Genomic DNA, 24,802 nt, shown 5'->3' on the forward strand with positions numbered 1-24,802 from the left:
ACTAGGGAAAGTGGAAAGCCTTCAGAGATTGGGGAGTGCTTGAGTTTTTCTTAGGATGAAGGATCTTTGCTTTTATGCTCACATTTCTGCTCTTCCAGCAGTTGAGAGTAGGACCCCTAAAATTCTCCCTTATGTTTTGCATTCCTGGCTCCAGGAGAGTTGGGCCAGTTGCCTGCCTGACTGAATTCTGAAGCAGGTGGCTCAGGTACCCTTTAAAAATATATATTTATTTATTTTATTTTTGGCTGCATTGGGTTTTAGTTTCTTGGGCTTCTCTCTAGTTGTAGCACGTGGACTTAATTGCTACAAGGCATAGGGGATCTTTGTTCCCCCACCATGGATCAATTAGGCATCCCCAGCATTGAAAGTTGGATCCTTATTAACCAAGGGACTCTTGTTTATAGAACAGAGAAGCAGCCAGTGAATAAAAAGGGGAAAACTAAGTTCTAGGATCTTTGTACAGAATGATATTCTGGGTGAAACAAAGAGGTGAGGCCAAATTCAGCTGGACAAATAAGAACTGAATGGAGTTTGTTTTTGCCCACAGTTGTTTACATTTCCCCAATAGACTTTTCTAATCTCTTAGATACCGAACTGCTTTCTTCCTCTTTGTCTAGATCTGTAGAAGGGAATGGCGGAGGATGAGATGGTTGGATGGCATCACTGACTCCATGGACATGAGTGTGAGCAAGCTCCGGGAGCTGGTGATAGAAGGGAAGCCTGGCGTGCTGCAGTCCATGTGGTCGCATGACTGAGAGTTGGACATGACTGAGAGACTGAACTGTACGTGAAAGCAGAACTGTAACTCATTCATGCATGTGTGTGTGCTAAGTCTCTTCAGTCATGTCTGACCCTTTGTGACCCTATGAATTGTAGCCCGCTAGGCTCTTCTGTTTATGGGATTCTCCAGGCAAGAATACTGGAGTGGGTTGCCATGTCCTCCTCAATTCATTCATACTAAGGTGCAAATAGCATTTAATTTTCAACAAGCATTTAATGAGTCTGCCCTGCAAGATAGATACGTGGATAGATGGAATGGGTAGATTAGTGATAGAACAAGAATAGTAAAATGTTAGTAGAATCCTGGTAGGGAGCATATTGTTTTCACTGCAAAATTCTTTATTTTTTGTTGATTGTTCGAAAAATTTCAAGGCCTTGACAACTATATGGGAATGGGGAGGAAGAAGTACTGGTAAGGAAAGAAATAAGACAGATCTTTGTCTCCGACAAGCTTTTAGTCACTAGAGAAGATAAATTGTTAATCACTCAGTTGTGTCAGATTCTTTGTGACCCTATGGACTGTAGCCTTCCAGATTCCTGTGTCTGTGGGATTTCCCAGGCAAGAATACTGGAGTGGGTAGCCATTCCCTTCTCCAGGGGATATTCCCAACCCAGGGATCGAATCCCAGTCTCCTGTATTACAGGCAGATTTTTTACCATCTGAGCCACCAGGGAAGCACAGAGGAGATAAAGCACATATACACAAAAAGCTGAGCTCTAACGCTAAGATATTTTGAGATCAGAAGTCAAGTTTTTTACCTTTCTCTATGTTCTCCCTCCCTGCCTGCCTCCATCCAAGGCAGTGTATACGGCTGATTGGGGAAAGTTGGAGGAGGCGGTAACTCTTTTTGGCTTTAAAATTTTTCTTTTAACTTATTTTTGGTTGTGCTGGGTTTTTGTTGCTGCTTTCTCTAATTGTGGCACGTGGGGGGCTGCTCTCTAGTTGCGGTGTTCAGGTTTCTCTCTGCAGGGGCTTCTCTTGTTGTGGAGTCTGGAGCATGGGCTCAAGGCTCACAGGCTCCGCAGTTGTGGCTCGGGCTTAGTTCCTCCAGGGCATGTGGGATCTTAGTTCCCAGACCAGGAATGGAAGCTATATCCCACAGCATTGGCAGGCAGATTCGTAATCACTGGACCACCAGGAAAGTTCCTTGTTTTGGCTTTTATGTCAAAAAGTTCAGACTCTTAGGAGCAGGAAATGCCCTAGAACAGAAAGCCACCCCTAAAAGAGCAGAGAGGGAGTATTACTTCCTAATCCCTTGGATTATTTATAGAGATTCAAGAAACAGAGTGACTCTGCTGGCCTGCTGGTTCACGCTAAGAAGTAGGTAAGTACTCAGATGAGAAATGACTGTGTCTGGTTTAGGAGAAAGTAATCACCTGCTTCTAACTTATTGATCCAATTAGGACACATTTGACAGTGATGGGGGTACCAGGGTGATAAGCATAAGGCCTCCCTGGTGGTTCAGACTGTAAAGAATCTGCCTGCAATGCCGAAGACCCAGGTTTGATCCTTGGGTTGGGAACATCCCCTTGAGAAGGGAGAAGCCATACTCCAGTATTCTTGCCTGCAGATTCCCATGGACAGAGGTGCCTGGAGGGCTACAGTTGCAAAGAATCAGACATGACTGAGCAACTTTTCACTTTCACAATAAGCATGAATCAAAACTGACCTGGCCCAGGTAAACTGGGATGTATAAACTGGGAACAGAGGCTGCCTCAGGAAAGAACTGAATACCCTAAGCAGGGTATGGGGGCATCAAACCACTAGACCTGAAGGGGCCCTGCAAACAAGAGTGATGCATGGAGTCCCAGTGTTATCCTGGGTAGCAATTCATTGATGGTGTTCTCCCCTCCCTCTATGGCCTTTGCTTAAATTCCCTGGAACCCTGGCACAGCTCAAAGTGATGCTGGGAGAGGGGAATGGGCCTAGAAGTCATCAAGATAAAAATGAATATTACTCATCTATTCATTAAACTTGGAAGGGGAAGAAGAGAGAAGGGACAACTAGCTAGATGGTAATAAACAAGTCTCATAAGAGCAGGGATCATGTCTGTCTTGTTCAACACCTTCTAGCAAAAGCATTTCAAAGTCAACTTTAAAAACTATTTGCTGAATAAATGAATGAATGAGTGAGTGAATGAGGTAAATCTGTGCCCTGGGAAGAAAGGTAGTGCTAATAATAGAAAACAGAGACAGGAAGTGAAATGGGTTTAGGAAGGAAGATAGTTTTGGTTTGAAAGATAGTTTTGCTTTGAGGGGGCAGTGGTATAAGCCCAGTATCTAAATGTGAATCAGCTGAGCAAGTGCAGATGGAGCTTTAAGGCTGAGGTCAGTGTTGGGTTTGGGAGCCAATTATATGGTGGTAGTGGGTGCCATGGAATAAATTCAATCATTTAGGAAAAAACAGAATAACACTGAGCTTTAGGGGTAGGGGGGCTTCCCTGGTGGCTCAGATAGTAAAGAATCTGCCTGCAGTGTGGGAGACCCGAGTTCGATCCCTGGCTCAGGAAGATCTCCTGGAGAGGGGAATGGCTACCCACTCCACTATTCTAGAGAATTCCATGAACAGAGGAGTCTGGTGGGTACAGTCCATGGGGTTGCAAAGAGGTGGACACAACTTAGGGGTAGGGGGAGTGAAGGAAACAAAGTCAAAGGAGACAGAAAGGAACAATCAAGCTATTTGAATTTCAAGAAGGGTCGAATTTCAGTCAAAGGAGTGACTCTCTAGAGTGGCATATAACTCCCAGGAAAGGTGGGATGGAAGGGAATAGGCCACCTCAGTTAGCAAGTAAACATTAACCACTGAAGAACGCTGTTAACTGTCTCCAGTATCCATTTTTAATTTAAGTTTTAGTAATACAGGGCCTTTGCCCTCACTGACTTCCCCACCCCTCCTCTGTGACAATTTATTTCAGAACACTTTAGACATAAAACAAAAAGAATTGTACAATGAACACACATAGACCCACTACCTGGATTCTACCACTAACATTTTACTCTTCTTGTTTTATCACTAATCTATCCATGCTATCTCTCTCTCCACCCATCCATTTGTCTATTTTAGTTTTTGACAGTTTCAAAGAAAATTGCAGACATCCCCTATATCCTTCAACATACTTATTATCAACCAGAATTCAGTATTTGCTTTTTCTTTTGATGTAAAATTTGAATACAATAAAATGCACCAGTCTTAAGAGTATATTCACTGAGTTGCCTCCAAACATTTATTATAGAGGTTTTCCAAATACACAGCAAAGTTGAAAGACTTTTATAATGATCCCTTACTCATCAACTAGATTTTACCATTAATATTAATATATACTTGCTTTATCATACTCTGTCCATTTATCTGTTTCCCTAAATCCATTAATCTACCTCATTAAATATTTTTGTTTGACATTCTACAGTTCTTATTTCATTCTGGTCACACCACAGAAGACTGTGTTTCCTTGACCCCACATTTTTAGAAATGACATGCTTCTTCTGATAAGCAGTATCACTATGATAAAAAAAGAGAGTAAAAGAGAATGTGTAAGATCCCTATATCCTGGTTTTAATTGGAGGATTGCTTCATCATGTTGTGTTAGTTTCTGCCATACAACAACTCCAATCAGTCATAATCTCCTCCCTCTTGAGCCTCCCTCCCCTCCCCCCATCCCACCCTCATCACCGAGTGTCGGGCTGGGCTCTCTGTGGTACATGGTAACCTCTCACCGGCTATCCATTTTACACGTGATTGTGTATATATGTCGATGCTACTTCCTGCATTAGTCCCATCCTCTCCCTCCCCCACTGTGTCCACAAGTCCGTTCTCTACATCTGTCTCCATTCCTTCCCTGCAAATAGGTTCATCAATACCATTTTTCTCGAGTCCGTATAAATGCCTTAATATATGATATATGTTTTCCTCTTTCTGACTTCACTCTGTATGACAGTCTCTAGGTTCATTCGCCTCACTAGAACTGTTTCAAATTTGTTCTTTTTTATGACTGATGATTATTCCATTATATGTGTGTGTGTGTATACCACATCATTTTCATCCATTCATCTGTAAATGGACATCTAGGTTGCTTCCATGTCCTGGCTATTGTAAATAGTGCTGCAATGAACATCAAGGTACATGTGTCTTTTAGAATTGTGGCTTTCTCAGAGTATATGCCCAGTGGTGGGAGTGCTGGGTCATATGGTAGATTTATTCCTAGTTTTTTAAGGACTCTCCGTAACTGTTCTCCATAATGTCAGTATCGGTTTACATTCACATCAATAGTGTAGGAGGGTTCCCTTTTCTCCACACCCTCTCCAACATTTATTGCTTGTGGATTTTTTGATGACTGATGTGAGGTGATACCTCACTGTAGTTCTGATTTGCATTTCTCTAGTAATTAGTGATGTTGAGCATCTTTTCATGTGTTTATTGGCCATCTGTGTGTCTTTGGAGAAACGTCTGTTTAGGTCTTCTGCCTATTTTTTTAATAGAGCTATTTGTTTTTTTGATATCGTGCTGTATGAGCTACTTATATATTTTGGATGTTAATCCTTTGTCAGTTTTTTTGTTTGCAATTATTTTCTCCCATTCTGAGGGTTGTCTTTTCATCTTGTTTTAAGGTATGCAAAAGTCCCTCTTTTGGGGGAAGACTAGGAGATGGACATTTCTGCCTCTTCCCTTTGCACTGAGCCCTAGGGTGGTAGCCGTTAAGACGTGTTCCTTGTTTACGACTATCCTATTGAATCCAGGAACAGACACCCTGCTGGGCACCAGAGCCACCGTGGGATGTGTCCTCTGGGCAGCTGCCATGAAAGGCAGGATGCCAGGTGTGTGGACAACATCCTTTTCATGGAGACACTGGCAGCCGGGGGCAGGGTAGATGAAGAGCATGGAATGGTTCCCACTGGCCTCCCTGGTCTCTGGAGAGGATGGCGGTAGCCCCCACATGTGTTGGATTAGAAGCCTGACCCTCAAGCTATAGCTTTTAAGATCTGCAAATAGGCCTCTTTCATAGAAAGACGGGGCTTTTCTGTCTGCTGTCTCTGTGCTGTGCCCTGGGTAAGATAGCTAGTAAGTCTGTACAAGCGCCTTAAACACTGTTCTTCCTTCACGATAGCCCGATGAGTCTTAGGGACAGGAAGCCCTGTTGACTTTCAGAGGTAGATACCTTGAGGGGCCATAAAAGTTGGGGCAGAAAGTGTGTAATCCTAACCCTTTACTCTTCATAGAGAAGTTAGGAGTTAGGAGTCCCCCACCCCCAGCTGTTGTCAACTACACCCAGGGTGGGGTTTGGTGAGATTGTGTTTCAACCTCTCTAGCCTCTTTCAACGTGTGTGTGTCTAAGAGTTGCTCAACTAGTTTTTTTTTTTTTTAATTTTTTTCCAGAGGGAATTGTTCTATGTGTAGCTGTAGATTCAGAGGGAGGAGGTAAATTCAGGAGACTCCTATGTTGCTGTTTTGAACTAGACTCAATTTTTAAAAATCTATTTTGTTACAGCAGCTTGAGCTACACCCTTGCCATAATAAAAAATAATCCCTGGGAGTTTCTATCATTATGATCTCCAGTAATTGTATGAAGGATAAAAACCAGCTACCTATTTTGTTCTCATTCGCTGTTGTGTCAGACTCTTTGTGACCCCATGGACTATATAGCCTGCCAGGCTCCTCTGTCCAAGGGATTTCCCAGGCAAGAATACTGAAGTGGTTTGCCATTTCCTCCTCCAGGGGATCTTCCTGGACCCGGATGGAACCCACATCTGCTGCATTGGCAGGAGGATTCTTTACCACCGAGCCACCCAGGGAAGCTCAGTTACCTATTTAGTCAGTATCAAATAACTGATTTGTCATAGTTTCTCACTTTTTCTCATCACTGTTTTTTAAACTGAGGTATAATTAACAATCAGTATTATGCATAAATCTTAAATGTTTAGTTGGATGAGTTTTGACAATTTCATATACCAATATAACCACAACTCAAGCAGTATACAGAATGTATCTGTCATCTTCAATCTCTTTGTTCAGTTTAAATACATCAACTTCTCTTCATCCCCAGGCAATCACTTCATCATTTCTACCATTACATGTTAGTTATGCCTGTTCTTGGTAGTTTTGCCTGAGTTTGATATGAATGGAATCAAACAGTATATACTTCCTGTATAATTTCTTTTGCTTAATGTTTTTCATCCACATGGTTACATGTACCATTTTTTTTTTTTTAAAGAAATGGATTGGTAGTATTCCATTGTATTAATATACTGCAGTTTGGTTATCTGTTTACCTGTTGATAGAGGTTTGAATTGTTTTCAGTTTTTTGACTATTGTGATTCAAGCTGCTATAAACATCTTTTTTGTGGAGATATACTTTAATTTCTCTAGAGTAACTACCTAAAAGTGGAACTGCTAGATCATGGGGTAAATGCATATATATATATATATATATATTTTTTTTTTTTTGTAAAGAACTACCAAACGGTTCTCTAAAGTGGGAAAAGAATGTGTAAGAATGCCATTTACCCCACACACTGACCTGATCTTAGTCATTTTAGTAAGTGGGCAATGGAATCTCATTGTGTTTTAAATGTCTGTTTCTCTGAGAATTTGAAGATGTCCATCACCTTTCTGGGTGCTTATTGGCCATTCATATATCTTCTTTTTTGAAATGTCTCATTACTTCTTTTGCCAAACTTTTTTTTGGAGATTTCTTTTATTTAGTTATTTTTGCTATTCTGGGTCTTCATTGCGGCACTCAGGCTTTCTCTAGTTGCGGTGTGTGGGCTTCTCACTGAGGTGGCCTCTCTCATTGTGGAGCAGGCTCCAGGGCATGTGGGCTTGAGTGGTTGTGGCTCCTGGGCTCTGGAGTGCTAGCTCAGTAGTGGTGGTGCGTAGGCTTAGTTACTCTGGCATATGGGATACTCCTGGACCAGGGATCTAACCTGTGTCTCCTGCAACAGCAGGCGGATTCTTTACCACCGAGCCACCAGGGAAACACTGCCAAACTTTTTACTTTATATTGGGGTATAGCCGATTAACAATGTTGTGATGGTTTCAGGTAGGTAGCAAAGGGACTCAGCCATATGTATCCATGTATCCATTCTCCCCCAAGCTAACCTTTGCCAAGCTCTTTAAACTGAGTCATCTTTTTATTGCTGATTGATTTTCATGTGTTATGCATATTTGTATTTGCGCATGATGGACAGAAGTCCTTTCGTTAGCCACCTCCCAATGATTTTTTAAAAAATATGTATTGATTTTGCCATGCCAGGTCTTAGTTGGGGGGGATCTTGGATCTTTGCTGCAGCATGCAGGATCTTTAGTTGCGGCATGTGGGATCTAGTTCTCTAACCAGGGATCGAACCTGGGCGCCCTGCACTGGGAGCAGGAAATCTTAGCCACTGGGCCACCAGGGAAGTTCCCCTCCCACTGATTTCTGATCAATTCGATCTGAAGAGCTGTGGTTCTGCCTTTGTTAGCAGGCACGTGATGTACCTTCTCTGCCATGCCAAAGCATGTTTCCAGAATAATGGCCCACATGCACACTTCCTGCTATGCTTCTCAAAGATGCTTTTCTCTTAGCTACCTGTGGAGGCACATCATTTAACCACATCTTGAAATTATTTCCTTAGTTACTTATTCCTAAGCACATTATTCTTTAGTTAGCTTTTAACTGACATTTGCAAGGAGGCCTTACAATTTGTTGCTCAACTCTGTTAATATATCACCTTCAAGTTTTACTGTTCAAAACCAAGAAGTCTTTGGTAAGATTTGTAGAACAGGTCCGGGAAAAAATGGAAGATGTGAAGGATCTGCATCCTTACTGTAAAGAATGTTTCTATTCAGGGTTTCAAACATGGGTTAAAGTCATTATTCCTTAATTTGAGGAAAGTTTCCTCAGAATATTAAACAATAATATCAAAACATGTCTAGTGATATAGTATTATTATGTTGGTACAAATTCAGGCCATGAATTTTAAAGCATTATAATTAGGCTCACACACATCTTTATTAAGCAAAATAGGAACTATTACAATCACACATTTTTTCCAATGAGAAATAAGTTGGTTTATTCCTATAGCATAAAAATCTGTGCTTCGGGATTTGATGAACTCTTGGAAAGCATTTTCAGCTTCCTGCTGGTTGTGGAAGTGTTTTCCCTGCAAAAAGTTGTCGAGATGCTTGAAGAAGTGATGGTTGGTTGGCAAGCGATCAGGTGAATATGGCTGATGAGGCCAAACTTTGTAGCCCAATTCGTTCAACTTTTGAAGCTTTGGTTGTATGATGTGCAGTCAAGCGCTGTCATGGAGAATAATCGAGTCTCTTCTATTGACCAATGCTGGCTGCAGGTACTGCAGTTTTTGGTGCATCTCATCAATTTGCTGAGTATACTTCCCAGATGTAATGGTTTCATTGGGATTCAGAAACCTGTAGTGGATCAGACTGGCAGCAGACCACCAAACAGTGACCATGATCTTTTTTGGTGCAAGTTTAGCTTTGGAAAGGGCTTTAAGCTTCTTCTCAGTGCAACCACTGAGCTGGTCATCACCGGCTGTGGTATGAAATCCATTTTTTTGTCACACATCACAATCCTATTGAGAAATAGTTCATTGTTGTTGCATAGAATAAGAGAAGGTGACAGTTCAAAATCACGATTTTTTTTTTATTTGCAGTCAGCTCATGAGACACCCACTTATCAAGCTTTTTCACCTTTCCAATGTGCTTCAAATGCCGAACGACCACAGAATGGTTGACACTGAGTTCTTGGGCAGTTTCTTTTATAACTGTAAGAGGATCAGCTTTGATGATGGCTCTCAGCTGGTCATTAACAACTTCAGATGGCCAGCCTCTGTGCTCCTCGTTTTCAAGGCTCTCGTTTCCTCTGCAAAACTTCTTACTGCACTGTACATTTGTTAACAGTTCTTGGGCCAAACGCTTTGTTGATGTTGCAAGTGGTTTCCACTGCTTTAAGACCCATTTTGGACCTGAATAAGAAAATGGCTTGAATTTCCTTTTTGTCTAACATTTCCATTGTTGTTCCCTCAGTTGTGTCCGACTCTTTGTGACCCCATGCACTGCAGCACGCCAGGTTTCCCTGTCTTTCACCATCTCCTGGAGTTTGCTCAAACTCATGTCCATTGAGTTGGTGATGCCATCCAACCACCTCATCCTCTGTCACTCACTTCTCCTCCTGCCCTCAATCTTTCCCGGCATCAAGGTCTTTTCCAGTGACTCAGCTCTTCACATCAGATGGCCAGAGTATTGGAGCTTCAGCATCAGTGCTTTCAATGAATATTCAGGGTTTTTCCTTTAGGATTGACTGATTTGATCTCCTTGTAGACCAAGGGACTCTCAAGAGTCTTCTCTAACACCATAGTTCAAAAGCATCAGTTCTTCAGAGGTCAACCTTCTTTATGGTCCAGCTCTCACATCTGTACATGAGTACTCTCACATCCATACATTTCCATAGTCTAAAATATATATAAAATAAACAGCAAATAGTAAGTCATTAATTAAAAAAAGTAGAGTGAGAAATGTACATTAAAATGATGTATAACATAATCACACTTATTTAAGAATGTATTCCAATGTCAAATGGCAAATTTCAACAATGCAAAACCCCAATTACTTCTGCACCAGCCTAATAATCTGAGTTGATTATTAAAGTCATCATTAAGCTTTTGAGTAAATTTGGGGAACGTCTACTGACATCCTAAGCTGAAATTTACTTTCTGCCCACCTACCTGCACAGAATCCTAACCCTGGAAGGGATGTCAGACCATCTTCTTGCCTTTTTTTTTTTTAATTTTATTTTATTAGTAGGAGGATCTTCTTGCCTTTTAATAAACCTGCTTCCAAATCATTTCATACCAGGTAGACCTATATTTTATTTTTTTAATTGTCAGGGAAGAAGATGAATGTTCTTTTCTCAGTCCAGTGCCTATGAGTCCTCTTTGTTGGGTTGTTCCTTCCTATCCCCTCAGTGCCTACTACTGAAAAATAAAGCCAATTCCTATATTCTGTTCTCATGAGAGGAGGGAAACAGCTCTCATTTCACTCTTATACATATTACAGTCATGTAAAGTCATCCTGTACCTGTCTCTCTTTTTTGTATGAGCTTGAATGCAGTGAAAATTTTTTCCTAAACTGGAAGAAATAAACTCATCCTTAGCTTTACACTTAGGTCATCTTCCCTTCTAGCTCTTAACTCATTCACACTATCCTAAGTTACCCACCCCCCCCCTCCAAAAAAAAGAAAATTGGAATCACTTGGGAAATGAAAGAGCAGAGAGATGACAACTGTAGAGTGAGGTGGACAAATACAGAGAGAAAGAAAGGTATCCATGTGGAGACACGTCAGCAGATGGAGAGACCCACAGAGGTGTGCAGAGGCAGTGACAGAACTTCTGTGCATGCATGTTCAGTCGTGTCTGACTCTTTATGACCCCATGGACTGTAGCCCGCCAGGCTCCTCTGTCCATGGAATTCTCCAGCCAAGCATACTGGAGTGGGTTGCCATTTCCTCCTCCAGGGGATCTTCCAACCCTGAAATCGAACCCACGTCTCGTGTCTTCTGCGTTAGCAGGTGGGTTCTTTACCAGCTGAGCCACTGGGGAGGTGCCCAAAACATAAACTAGTTCTCCAAGAAACAAGACATGCACACCACAGTCTCTGTGCAATGTGAGGATTTGGGAGATCTTCTAAACTTAATCCACAGGGCGTTCTTCATGACAGAACTTCCACATGCTCTTAAACAGGCCTCATTCTATCACTTTAGGTGTTCTGAAGAATATGAATGTGTCACACATTTAAAGAAAGTAAACGATAAACTGCTTTCCTTTTGATACTTTCTTCAAAAGATAGAAATGGTCCATTGATGTTTTTTTATCATCAGAAGAATAGTTCTTACAGAAACAACAACTACAAAATTTATATGATACCAGAAGATAATGTTAGGGGAATAACCTAGAAGAATAAATCTGTACCACTTACCAGTTATCAGTTTATTGCCTCTTAGCCTCACTGTCACCCTTTGCTCTCAGACAGTGGGCGGTCACTTTAATCACCTTCACGGTGAGTGTGATGCTGGGCTTTCTCAGTAGAGGGCGCTGGAGGGCAGGAGAGGACTACCCTGCCGTCCGGGCTGCCTGGTGCAGGCGTGGGTGTGTGGATATTTGATGGAGTTCTGCCCCATCCATGGGTCGCCTCAGTCTCAGCACTGTAGACTAGAAACTACACCCCCTGAAGGATTTCTGCTTGCGTCCATGTCCCAGAGGCATTCTGCCAGCACCCACCCCCAGACCCTGTGCAGGTAACCTGACTCGCAGGCCGCTGAGCGGCCATCCCCTCTGTAGACACCCACTCCCTGGTGCGTAGCTAAGCTGCGGGCTGCCTCCTGCCTGCCCAGGGACTGCAGACCGGCCTCTGTTCTGGGAAAACCAGCGGACTTCTCTGATTATCAGTGGACTGAGCTCTCCAAGGAGCTCTGAATCCCGGCCTTTGTGAGGGAGGTGGCGGGGCTTTCCAAGTTTATCTTTCCTTGGGTACTCCTCCTTAGCTCAAGGGTATTTTACAGAATTTTGTTACATTCAATAGACACTTGTTTATCAGAATTCAGTAATTTCTTAAACTTCCACAGGTAAAGCAATAGCAATACTGAGGTTTTAGCAAGAAATGCGGCTACTTTTCTACGTGCAGAAGATTTGAGAATAATTTTTAGAATGACATAGGGATAAGGGAACTGGTTTCTTCATTCACAACTTTTTCTTACCTACTTTTGATTTTAGGCTTTTGAAATCAGGTGATGGCATCTTTTACTTCTCAAAGGAAATGAACATGAAAGTGAAAGTGAAATCGCTCAGTCGTGTCTGACTCTTTGCAACACCATGGACTGTAGCCCATCAGGTTCCTCCATCCATGGGATTTTCCAGGTAAGAGTACTGGAGTGGGTTGCCATTTCCTTCTTCAGGAGATCTTCCCAACCCAGGGATTGAACCCAGGTCTCCTGCATTGTAGGCAGACGCTTTACCATCTGAACCACCAGGGAAGTCATGAACATGGTTTTGTTTCATTAGCTTGACTGTCAGATTCAAGTCAAGAGAAATTCTAACTCATAGATAGCATGAAACTAGTGGTAAAGCAATAGAAATCTGAGTGTGGTCCCCATTGAAATGGCAGTCATAATTTCAGGTTAGTATAGGTATCATGTATGTGCTTGGGACGATGGCTCAGATGGTACAATCTGCCTGCAATGCAGGAGGCCTGGGTTCAATCCTTGGGTCAGCATGATCCCTGGGAGGAGGGCATGGCAACCCACTCCAGTATCCTTGCCTGGAAAATCCCACAGACAGAGGAGCCTGGCGGACTGTAGTCCATTGTTGCAGAGAGACATGGCTGAAGTGACTGAGCATGCATGCACAGGTATCATGGCAGTACTTCAGATTAGTGACGTCGTGTGATACGCTGATTCCTTCAGCGGAAAAATAATTCGTGCACTTAAGCCTGAATAAAGAGCTTGCATGTGTGTGTGTGCTTAGCCGTGTCCGACTCTTTGTGACCCCATGGACTGTAGCCCGCCAGGCTCCTCTGTGCACGGGATTTCCCTGCACAAGAAAACTGGAGTGGGTTGCCATTTCCTACTCCAGGGGATCTTTCTGACCCTGGGATCAAACCAGCATCTCCTGCATTGGCAGACGGATTCTTTACCACTGAACCACTTAGGAAGCTCTTAGACTGTTTAAAACAAATCGAGGGGAGAGTGAGTAGGGGGAAAAAAAACCCTACATCACAATCCTGAGGATGATATAATCATGGGGACAATATTAACTCATAATAATGTAATTCATGAGAGTAAATGTGACAGGGCTTTGAATTTCTGGGATTTTTTTTTTTTTTTTAATTTATTTTTTTATTTTTCAGTGGGTTTTGTCATACATTGATATGAATCAGCCATAGAATTTCTGGGATTTTTATGACACGTATTTATGCCAGTCTAATTGTGATCCTAAATGACAGGTGTAAGAGGCTCTTGGATGTTAGAATACCTTAGAATAAACTGGGGAACTTGTTCAGGGGCAGGTTCCCAGACTACTACTGTGTCCCAGTAACTGGCCTTTTTATCAAGTACCCCTTATTCTGATGAAGATGCTGACTGTACTTTGAGAAACCGTGACTTAGTGCCTGAGTGAGCTCCCTTAAGAAAAGTGAAGTTTAATTTAGAAATAAGAATAAACTGGAACACAGTTCGTGTGTCCCTGACACTAAAATGGCCTTTATCGTTTTACTCTATGCTTCGTCCCAGAGTTCAGGCAGTAAGAATACCCCGTCCCCAATAACCTGTTTCTGTGTAGAAAGGCCCCTTCATGTTTGATTCGCCTGGCCATGTCTGGCTGGAGATGGAAAAGTTATTTATGGCTGAAGTTCTTCCTTTTTCCTCCCAGCAGTAAGGTGAATAAAACTCATTTGTTTCAAGAAAGGAAAATAATTCCAATCCAACAGATTAAAGCCAATAATATCATGGAAAGTTAAAGGGAAAAGTTTGGAATCATGTTAAGAATAAAGCTAAAAAAAATAAAAATAAAAAAAGAATAAAAAGCTTCCCTGGTGGCTCAGATGGTAAAGAATCTGCCTGTCACTTAGGTGACCCAGGTTCGATCCCTGGGTCAGGAAGGTCCCCTGGAGAAGGGCGTGGCAACCTACTCCAGTATTCTTGACTGGAGAATTCCATGGACAGGAGCCTGGCAGGCTATATTCCATGGGGTCACAAAGTGTTGGACATGACTGAATGTGGTGCTGGAGAAGACTCTTGAGAGTCCCTTGGACTGCAAGGAGATCCAACCAGTCCATCCTAAAGGAGATCAGTCCTGGGTGTTCATTGGAAGGACTGATGTTGAAGCTGAAACTCCAGTACTTTGGCCACCTGATGCGAAGAGCTGACTCCTTTGAAAAGACTCTGATGCTGGGAAAGATTGATGGTGGGAGTAGAAGGGGATGACAGAGGATGAGAAGGTTGGATGGCATCACTGACTCAATGGACATGGGTTTGTGTAAACTCCGGGAGTTGGTGATAGACAGGGAGGCCTGGCGTGTTGCAGTTCACAGGGTCGCAGAGTTGGACATGACTGAGCGACTGAACTGAATGACTAACACTTGAGTGAAAAATTAAAAGCCAGCATTTTTCAAGGTCTCCAGAAAAACAGCCCAATATCTTAATAAAACATGCCTGAATAAGCTGTATGTGTGCTAAGTCGCTTCAGTCATGTCTGACTCTCTGAGACCCCATAGACTGTAGCCTGCCAGGTTCCTCTGTCCATGGGATTCTCCAGGCAAGAATACTTGAATGGGTTGTCATGCCCTCCTCCAGGGAATCTTTCCAACCCAAGGATCGAACCCGCGTCTCCTGCAGCTCCTGCATTACAGGCAGATTCCTCACCACTGAGCCACCAGGGAAAATCCCAAATAAGGTAGAACTCATATTAGGAATGACTGTGATCTACCTTTTAAACTCAGAAGTGACTCTGGATCAGACAGTAATAATGGAGTAATAGGAAGACTGGGATGTCCCAGACTGGTTTCTGCTTTATATGCCCCAACGAACCTCAGTTAAGCCCTCATTCCTCACGTGAATAGACTCTTGGGAGCTGACCCAAACTGGCTAGTGTTCAAGCCTGAAAACCAGTTGCGCAAAACAAAACCTAAAATGATCCCCTGGAGCAAAAGAAAAAAAAATATTTGGTTTCGACAGTGCCTCTGGGAGGAACTCCAGACACTTTCACTACGGACCCTCCCTGCATTCTTTGGGGTTAAGCAGCCACAAGAAGCAAAACAGCATGAGAAAAGGCTGAGTCAGATGACATGTAGCAACAAGCCCAGGCACTTCTCCAAGGGCCCAGGACATCGGAGGCCTCCCAGTGTTGTCCTTCCTTGGAACTTTGAAGGCTTCTTGAGTTATAAGCAGCAAGGCCATCCTTACTGATTCTTGATTCTCATGAGATTTGCTCTCTCTGAAAGGACTGCATCCACAGGGACAATTATTGACTGAACAAACATTCCTGATGATGTCATTTGTGCCCTGAGATCTTGACCAGCAACTTGCTCATGGTTGCTGTGCTCATGATTTTGGCTGAGGATACTCTTTGGAGGGAAAATGTGGCTTCTACTGTAGAGGATTGTTTTTTAATAGTGGGGAAAGAATGTGAAGTAGGAAAGGGATAAAGAATAGGCTGATTTTCTAGTTAAAGTTAATAATGAAGCCTGTGTTAGAGATTCCTTCTCATCAGAACACAGAGGTCAAGTCCTGTTAAAAATATCACATCCACTTGCAAGTTAATTTCATAGTCACACTCGGTTCCTCACTCCTGTCACATCACAGAACATTTCAGTGGAGCAAAAGAAGGGATACCACAGAGTGTCATCACTTTCGGGTGCTTGGCGCGCCTTGAAGCATCACCTGCTGCTCTTCTTGGGGGGGTCACTTCCTTTGACATGTATCAGTTAGAGAAGTGATGAAAAAGACTGAATGTGTACGATGTTCCCAAATGCTTAAGGAGAATTTAGAAGAGTGTCGGGGACTTCCCTGGTGGCTCAGTGATAGGGAAGCCACCTGCGCGTGGGGGAGACATAGGTTTGATCACTGGTCCCGGAGGATCTCGCATGCCAAAGTGCAGCCGGGCCTGTGTACCCCAACTACTGAGCCTGTGCTCTAGAGCCCTAGACCCACAACTACTGAAGCCCTCACGCCCTAGGACCCGTGCTCCACAACGAGAAGCCGCCGCTGCGAGAAGGCTGCATGCTGCAACTGGGGAGTGGCCCCGGATTGCTGAAACTAGAGAAAAGCCTGTGCCAGCGGTGAGGACCTAGCACAACCAAAAATAATAAATAATGAACTCGGGAATTTAAAAAAGTGATGGGAGTTGGGACCCCCCCCTCCCCCGCCCCGAATCCCCTGGGGAATTTCACTAGTAGCTGCCGGAGACATTTGCTGGTTACCTTTAACCTGTTTTGACCTCAAGACACCACCAAGGGTCAGCGAGGCACACTGCTTGGTTAACTACCAGCTGGAGTTGCTCTCAGGCTCCTGTGTTGGCCTAATTCTGGTGAAAGGTCCGTAAGAGGCACTGTTTTTTACTTCAAAATGACCACACAGTGTGGCTGTTGCATGCTGTCCCCGGTTCTACTAATTTCCTGGGAGTCTGGAGCCTTGAGATGCAAGAGAAGCTTTTGAAAACATTCCCGGGAAACCAAGGAACAGTCTTGTAATGCAGTCTGACAGTGTAAAACCCCCAAAGAATGTAGCAGTGATTTTGTCATGGTTCACAAGAAATCTGTGGGTGGCCCATTGATCTTAAGTTCATCAAAATACATCTGTATCAGGGACCGAAACTAAACAATTTTGAAATGCTTAACCAGAAAACTTTCAATAATTAAACTGTACCAAGATATTCTATGAATTTTATCCTCCCAGTTCTCTCAGACTGGCTACTATCATACCTGTAGCCCAGATCAGCACAGGTGGCCCCGCTGAGGATTCACCATGAAAGCTCATCTGGGGATGGCTGTTGCCATCTGCAGCAGCTGAAGACACAACCTGGTCACTGGTCCATCACCCCTGTCCCCCATCCAGTCTATCTTAAGAAACTTACAGCTTGGGCTCTCGAGTGTCCTCTCAGATGTTGCTATTGAAGCAGAACAGTGCAAAATCAGTCTTCAGAGGTTGAGGAGGGGAGTTTTCATAAGTGTGGTTGATGAGTTTGACATTTCAGGAGAAGAAACTTTTGTGAAAAGCATGATTAAGACAGCCTGCTAATATCTCTCACTAAATAAGCTGGATTTAGCTCAAATCTCATAGCAGGACAGCATGAACTCAGTTTTGAATTGACTTGGGTTCTAATCTCCTTGTTAACAGGTTGGAGAGTTGTCCTCATCACTGGGATTTAGCTTTCTCTCTGCCCCAGTGATAATGACAAGAAGCACTAGGAAAGGACGTGATGACCATGGTGCATAAAGCCTTCCTGGGAAGGAGTAAGGAGTGTGGTGTTCTGCTTGTTGCAGGGGTAAAGTGGTGAGCTGGCAGCAGTGATGGCTGGGCCTTCCCCATACTCAATTTAAAACAAGCGCTGAAGCTCAATTCACATGTCAGGAGTTTAAGAAAAAAAGTCTCCACATTCAAGGTGACTGTCTTTGGAATTCTTCATTTCATTAAGGTTCTCACAAAATACAAAGCTCAAACATAACTGTCTATATCCACCACAGAACAGAATCAAGTAAGTGGTTAGCACACAATGATCTTTTTCATTTTAAAAAATATAAATAACAGTGTTCAAGGTTGGACAGTTTCCTCCCGTGTGTGTTTCTCTTTAAGGTGGTACGTCGCAGGCCCTTCACTGATAAGTACGCGTACTTGTCATCAGGAAGCACTGCCCACAGGCTGGGAAGGCCACTGTGGATGCGGTCCTGAGGGTGACTCCCACGGATCCGTGTTGCCTCGGCCTGTGAAAAACTAGACGATCAATCAGACACCCTCCGATCTGTGCTCACAGTTCCATTAATTTTCTTTCTACTACGAAGTAACGATAGAAAGGGGGTCACCTCCCAGTGGCATTCAAGCCCTCGGGAGATCAATCATGAAGGGCGAGAAGGAGAAGTACAGGCTTTTTCCTGGATGGAATTTTTGCTTTTATCCAGAAAAAAAAAAAAAAAAAACAACCCAATAACCCACAGAGCTTAACGGGCGGCTTGTACTGAAACATTTTTCAGATTAAATAGTGTTGAGAGAAGGGGTAGTCTTTGGGGTGGGTGCTGGAGAGGAGGTTAAAGTGGGGAGGTCACCGCTGGGAAACCACCGCGGCCAGTCCAGCCCCCCACGGCAGTCACATCGCCGGTGAGGCCTGGGGGCAGAGCCAGGGCCCCCGCCTTGGGCACGAAGTCCGAGGGCAGGCTCTCCAGCAGGCACCTGACCTGCTCCTGGCCCAGCTTGATCTTGTCGTCCAGCTCCCGCTGCTCGATGAGGAGTGTCGACTTCATTTTCACGAAATGCCGGTAATCCTGGAGCTGCTCCTCAGAGAGGTAATTGGCCAGGATATCCAGCACCACACGCTCCCTCCGATCCACGTTCTCCTTGAGCTCCCGGGCGTCCTCGTGCTGAGCAGACAGGACCTTCCTCTTCTCATTGAGTGAGCTCTGCCAGGGCGAGATGAGTGGGTCAGCAGAGGGCCAGTGTGGGGGGGGAAAGAGAGCCAAGTGCCTGCAGAGATATTTTTTTATAGGACGGGACAATATCTAAGATGCTATTTCAACTGTCACTCTAAAGTAGGGAGGCGCAAGTGTTTTGAAAATCAGCTTATTACCCTTACGGTGCTTATGTATGGTCCAGCTTTAACCCAAGAGGCATTGCATTCAACTGGTGGGGGTAATGGCTTTACTTTAGGCTCCTAGTCTTAAAAGGACAATCAGGATTGCACTTGTAGGGGGTCCTTAGAGTAGTCAAAGTCCTAACGGCACGCGAAGTAGGATGGTGATCGCCAGAGCCTGGTGGGAGGGGAGAGTGGAGGACTTGTTTCAATGGGTACAGAGTTTTGCGAGATGAAAAAAGTTCTGGAGATCTGTTGCACCGCAGTGTAAATACACTAACACTACTGAACTGTACAGCTAAAAATGGTTAAGACAGCAAATTTTACATGTGGTGATGGTTTAGTTGCTAAGTCGTGTCCAACTCTTGCGAGCCCGTGGGGAGGTAGCAACCCAGGCTCCTCTGTCCACGGATTCTCCAGGCAGGACTATTGGAGTGGGTTGCTACTTCCTCCTACAGGGGATCTTCTCATCCCAGGGGCTGAACCCTCCTCCCCTGCATTGGCTGGTGGATTCTTTCCCACTGAGCCACCAGGGAAACCTATGTACTGTGGGTTCAGTTGTGTCTGACTCTTTGTGACCCCGTGGACTGAAGCCCCCCAGGGTCCCCTGTCCATGGAATTTTCCAGGCAAGAATACTGGAGTGGACTGCCATTTCCTTCTCCAGGAATCCAGGTTGGGATCGTCCCAACCCAGGGATCGAACTCGTGTCTCTCGTGTCTCTTGCATTGACAGGTGGATTTTTTTTTTTTAAGCACTGCGTCACCTGGGAAGTCCTTTATGTAGTTTACCATAATTAAAAAACTGAAGGGGGAAGAAATGCCAATTATCAAAGAAGTCAAAGTTATGGTTTTTCCAGTAGTATTGTTTGGGTATGAGTGCTGAACCATAAAAAAGGCTGAGTGCTGAAGAATTGATGCTTTTGAACGTGGTGTTGTAGAAGACTCTTGAGAGTCCCTTGGACTGCAAGGAGATCAAGCCAGTCAATCCTAAAGGAAATCAGTCCTGAATATTCATTGGAAGGACTGATGCTGAAGCTATAATACTTTGGCCACCTGATTCAAAGAGCTGACTCACTAGAAAAGACCCTGATGCTGGGAAGGACTGAACGCAAAAGGAGAAGGCAACAGAGGATGAGATGGTTAGATAGCATCATCAACTCAACAGACGTGAATTCGAGCAAACTCTGGGAGACAGTGGACAGAGGAGCCTAGCACGCTGCAGTCCCTGGGGTTGCATAGTCAGACCTGACTTAGTGACTGAACAACAATAACTAATCCTGATGTATTCTGCAAGTGAGCAAGCACTTATGTGTACTTAAGAGTATAGACGGCATTAAGTGTTAAGTTGAGCTCAGTTCTGGAACAGCTCATCTTCCTCTAGGTATCTCCAGTGTCCATATCTCACAGACCTGTGGCATCCAGCCAGGTGACCAAAGAGGAAACTTGGAATTACCTTCTGCTCTGTCCTTCCCCTCATCTAACACGCCTTGCTGATTCAAACTTACGCTCTAACTCACTCCCTGTTCTTTATCCCCAAGACAATGGTCTAAATTAACAGCCTAAACCCATCTTTCTAGAAGTCTCCCCATGGTAGCATTCTTCTACCCACTCCCTAGGCCGATCATGTAATGAAATGAGTTCAGGGCTCTCTAGGGTAAACTCTACAGTACTGACCCATAGGTCTTGGTGGTGATTTTCTGCACTGGATTCTACTACCCCTCCAGACCCACTCTCCCCAGCCTGACTCAATGTCTAGTGAAGCTGAACCCTGCTGGGTGCTGGGTTCGGCCAGGGGCAGCCACGGCCGGAGCCTGGGAGGTGGGAGAAAGCAGACACGGAGGCCTGTATTCCTGGCTCTCTCCTTTCAGGTGGCGGCGGCTGCAACCTGTCTTCCAGAGCTATGGCTGCAGTTCTGATAAGGGCCCCTTCCTTCTGCTGCTCTGGGTCCAGAGGTGGTAATGGCTTCCCCACTGATGCTAGCCCCATGGGGACAGAGCAGCTTCATTATCCCTTCTTGCCTGTGTGCTAGGTCGTGTCCGACTCTTGCGACCCTATGGACCGTGAGCCTACCAGGCTCCTCTGTCCCTGGAATTCCCCAGGCAAGAATACTGGAGTGGGTTGCTGTGCCCTCCTCCAGGGGATCTTCCTGACCCAGGGACTGAACCCATGTATCTTATGTCTCTTGAGTTGGCAGGCAGGTTCTTTACCACTAGCGCCACCTGGGAAGCCCTTCTTGGTCTCCCTTAAAAACAAGTAGTCAAGGAATCACTCACCCTATGCTCTAGACACACCAACCACATGTAACTCAGTTCCTAAACACGCCATGGTCTGCCTGGGCTCTGTCTATGACATTCCTTCTAAATGGTGGAGCTTTTCCCATCAGTCCGCCTGGCGTTAAGAAAGCCCTCTGGACGCCACTCGAGCGGCACTCGTGTGAAGTCCCCCCTGACCCCAGAACCACACGAGCAGTGCTCTCGTGGCCCTGAGTTTACCCCTGTGCAGCCGCATACTAGACACAATCGCTGCCTCTACACTGGTCCCCCCAGTGTCTGCTGAGTGCCTTCAGGGGGGGCCTGCTTTTAGCCAGTGTCAGCCCCAGCACCAGAGCAGCTGGTAGTTGACAGGTTCTTGTTCACTGCTAGCTGGATGAAAGGAAGGCAGGAGGGACACTTTTGAGGCAAGGACAGTTAATTTCTATGGAAACTGTCTGGAGGGAACAAAGGCCCGGCACATATACACAGGAGGGCATTGGTCGGGGTGGGGGATGGGGGTCCTGGGTGCTCAGAGTCCTATTCCTAAATGCTTACCATCTAGATCTCTCCTAATCTTTCAAAAATCTATCTGCCAAGACATACCTTTCCTTTTAAGGCAGTACATTTAGAGAAACGATTGGGAAATCCCTAATTTCCAGGAGCCAGGAAGCAAGAGAGCTGCCTCTTACTGGCTGGAGTGCTGGTCAGCCGGTGTTGACGTGATGTTGCAGCTCTGTCTGACCTCCTTGGTAAGTGACTCCCATGCAGGCAGGGATCTGATTGCTTTATTCAGAGTATCCCAAGTGCCTCCACCAGAAGGTGGCCCACGCCAGACACACAGGAAATATCTGCTGTACCGATGAGCAGGGGAAGAGTGCTCTGTAGCTCTGCAGTGAAGTTCAAGGAGGTGGATAACAGCTGCGGACCACAGCAGGACTCCTTTCCTGGCTGCGTCGCTTACTGGCCTCCAGGGAGAACTCAGAGGCTGTGTCTACAGCGTCTAAGCCCACAGTGCCCGACCCAGAGGGCGCCCTGGGATTCTGTGTCACGTCAGCACCGCTGTGGTCCCGTTCTTCCAGGGAGGGGTGTGGTGATGACAGCGGGTACGTCCTCCCTCGGTGTCCCTGGCCCCTCACCTGCAGCTTCCCTGGAGCCCGGGCTCACGTTCCTGGGCCCTCTCCTCGTCCCCAACAGCTCTGTCATTCCTCTCTGTTTTTAATGTCCATCCTCATTCTGCCTTTTGCCTTCTTCTGGGACACAAAGGGAGGAAGGAAACTCTGGCACCCACGTTTGTACTTCCTAGTAAGTATCCCTGAGGCTGAGGTGTCATGACATGACATCGTGGCGTGGAAGCTGCCTTCCCCTCTGTGCCCTGCTCATCTGTAAGCCAGACCCCCCTCCCTGCCCCCGAGAGATGGTGGTCTTCTCTAGAAGGGCTCCTGTCTCACCGTACTTCTCTGTGTACATGGGACTCGGGGGAGGTAGGAAGGAGACTTGAAGGGAACTGCTAGGCCGCCTACCCTTTCCTCGTTGCTGGCGTCTTCACCGAGGCCGCTGAGCACGTTCTCCACGCGGGCCAGGCGCCCTGAGAGTGACAGGAGCAGGTTCACCACCTTGTCCAAGTCCCCGATGAACATCTTGTACTTGTCGATCTCGTTGGGCTTGCAGAGCTCACTGATCCAGGCCTCCACCTCCTCCCCCAGGGCGTTATTGAGCTTGATGTCCATCAGCAGGCTCCCCTTGGCTTCCTGGAGGGTCTCGAGCTTGTGGGTGAGGCTTCCAATCAGCTCCGCCTGTCATGAGAGAGGAGAAAGTTAGCCAGCCGAGTGGTCAGAGGTGATAAGATTCACTTCGAGTCACATCCTCCCTGTCTTTTTTTTTTGACGCTCAGCTGAAGGCCCTCCCCTGGTCTGTATGAACTGCCCCCAACCTTAGACCACAGTCTCCTTTCCTGTCTCAGAACCTATTCAGTCCTCACAGGCTACGCACGATCACACGTCGCCTTGGAATGTTGTCCAGTCACGTCGTGCTGTGCGCAACAATGCCTTCCCAACTGGTTTGATCATGGCTCACTTTTAAAAGTCTTTCCAAGACATGTTCTCATTTGACCCTCACAACAATACCTCAGGCAGGCAAGGTATATGTTCTTCTTCAACAAATAGAGTAGCCGAGACTCAAAGGAACTAGGGATTTGCCTAAGATTACAGAGCTGAGTTGAGTATTAATCACAGATACCACTTGCAGAGCAATTACTATGAGCCAGACATGGTGAGGAAGTCTACAGATTATCTCACTGAGCCTTCCCAGCGGTCTTGTAGGAGATACTCCCTCATCTATGCGGCGCACTAGGTGAGGAAATTGGGACAATGGAGTGTGCTGAGTTTTAATCGGCAAATGAGCATTAACCATTAAGTCTGTCCTCAGATGTTGGGGGTGAGTGGTGAAGAGAAGGGAGAACTCTTCTTCTGAGATGCTACTGAGCTTGGCTCCCTAATTTTCTCAGGCTCCTTCAATTTAAGTAGGGTTCACAATGTCCTTGAAATGTCCAAGTTCTGGCTTGAATGAAAGGTAAAAGGTCAGCAATACTAAAGGGCAGTCACTAAGTGAGCGGGGTTCAGTGGGCAAGGATGGGTCAAAGAAGGCTGAATAGCCACCAGGGTCAGTATAGAGCCCACTCAGTCTTTCCTCTGCAGACCCTGCCTTTGGTTTCTTAGCTTTAATTTTATTGCAGTATAGTTGATTTACAATGTTATGTTTCAGGTGTACGGCAAAGTGTTTCAGCTAAACATATTCATTTTTTAGATTCTTTTCTCATATAGGTTTTCACAGAATAGTGAGTAGTGTTCCCTATGCTATACAGTAAATCCTTGTTAGATACCTACTTTTTAGTAGTGTGTATATGTTAATCCCAAGTTCCTGATTTATCCTCCCCCCCCACGTTTCCCCTTTGGTAACCATACATTTGTTTTCCATATCTGTCAGCTTCTGTCCTCATTTCTGTTCTCTTTATTCTGTTTCATGGCAGCAATTTCTACCATTTTGTCTTCCAGCTCACTTATATCCATTCTTCTGCTTTGACAACAGAATAACTGACTCCTTCAAGCATACTTTTCATTCCAGTTGCTGTATTGTTCATCTCTGTTTATTTGTTCTTTAAATCTTCTACTCTGTTAAACATTCTCTGGTATCCTCTTGATCTGCGCCTCTATTCTTTTTTGAGAGATCTTGGATTATCTTTGCTATCAGTACTCTAAATTCTTTTCCAGATAGGCTGCTTCTCTCTACTTCATTTAGTTGTGGGCTTTTATCTTGTTCCTTCATCTGGAACATATTTCTCTGTTGTCTCATTTTGTCTAACTTTCTGTGTTTGTGGTCTCCACTTCTCAGGCTGCAGGATCATAGCTCCTCTTGCTGCTAGTGTTTGCTCCCTGGTGGGTGAGGCTGGT

At 45.0% G+C, this 24,802-nt stretch overlaps 2 protein-coding genes across 4 annotated transcripts in view; both read right to left on the reverse strand.

Annotated features, from left to right (window-relative positions):
* The window catches only part of SEPTIN11 (septin 11), a 445,529-nt gene that overhangs the window by 199,422 nt on the left and 221,305 nt on the right, over positions 1–24,802 (reverse strand). The window lies entirely within an intron of this gene.
* The window catches only part of SHROOM3 (shroom family member 3), a 172,706-nt gene continuing 165,843 nt past the window's right edge, over positions 17,940–24,802 (reverse strand). For all 3 annotated transcript variants that reach the window (XM_065914199.1, XM_065914200.1, XM_065914201.1), the window contains 2 exons: positions 22,877–23,149; positions 17,940–18,934 (listed from right to left, as the gene is read on the reverse strand). In XM_065914199.1, coding sequence (XP_065770271.1) covers positions 18,566–18,934; positions 22,877–23,149 — 642 coding nt within the window. In that variant the 3' untranslated portion in view covers positions 17,940–18,565. The remainder of the gene's footprint in view (positions 18,935–22,876; positions 23,150–24,802) is intronic.

Source organism: Muntiacus reevesi, chromosome 22 (assembly GCF_963930625.1).
Source record: "Muntiacus reevesi chromosome 22, mMunRee1.1, whole genome shotgun sequence".
Lineage (NCBI taxonomy): Eukaryota > Metazoa > Chordata > Mammalia > Artiodactyla > Cervidae > Muntiacus > Muntiacus reevesi.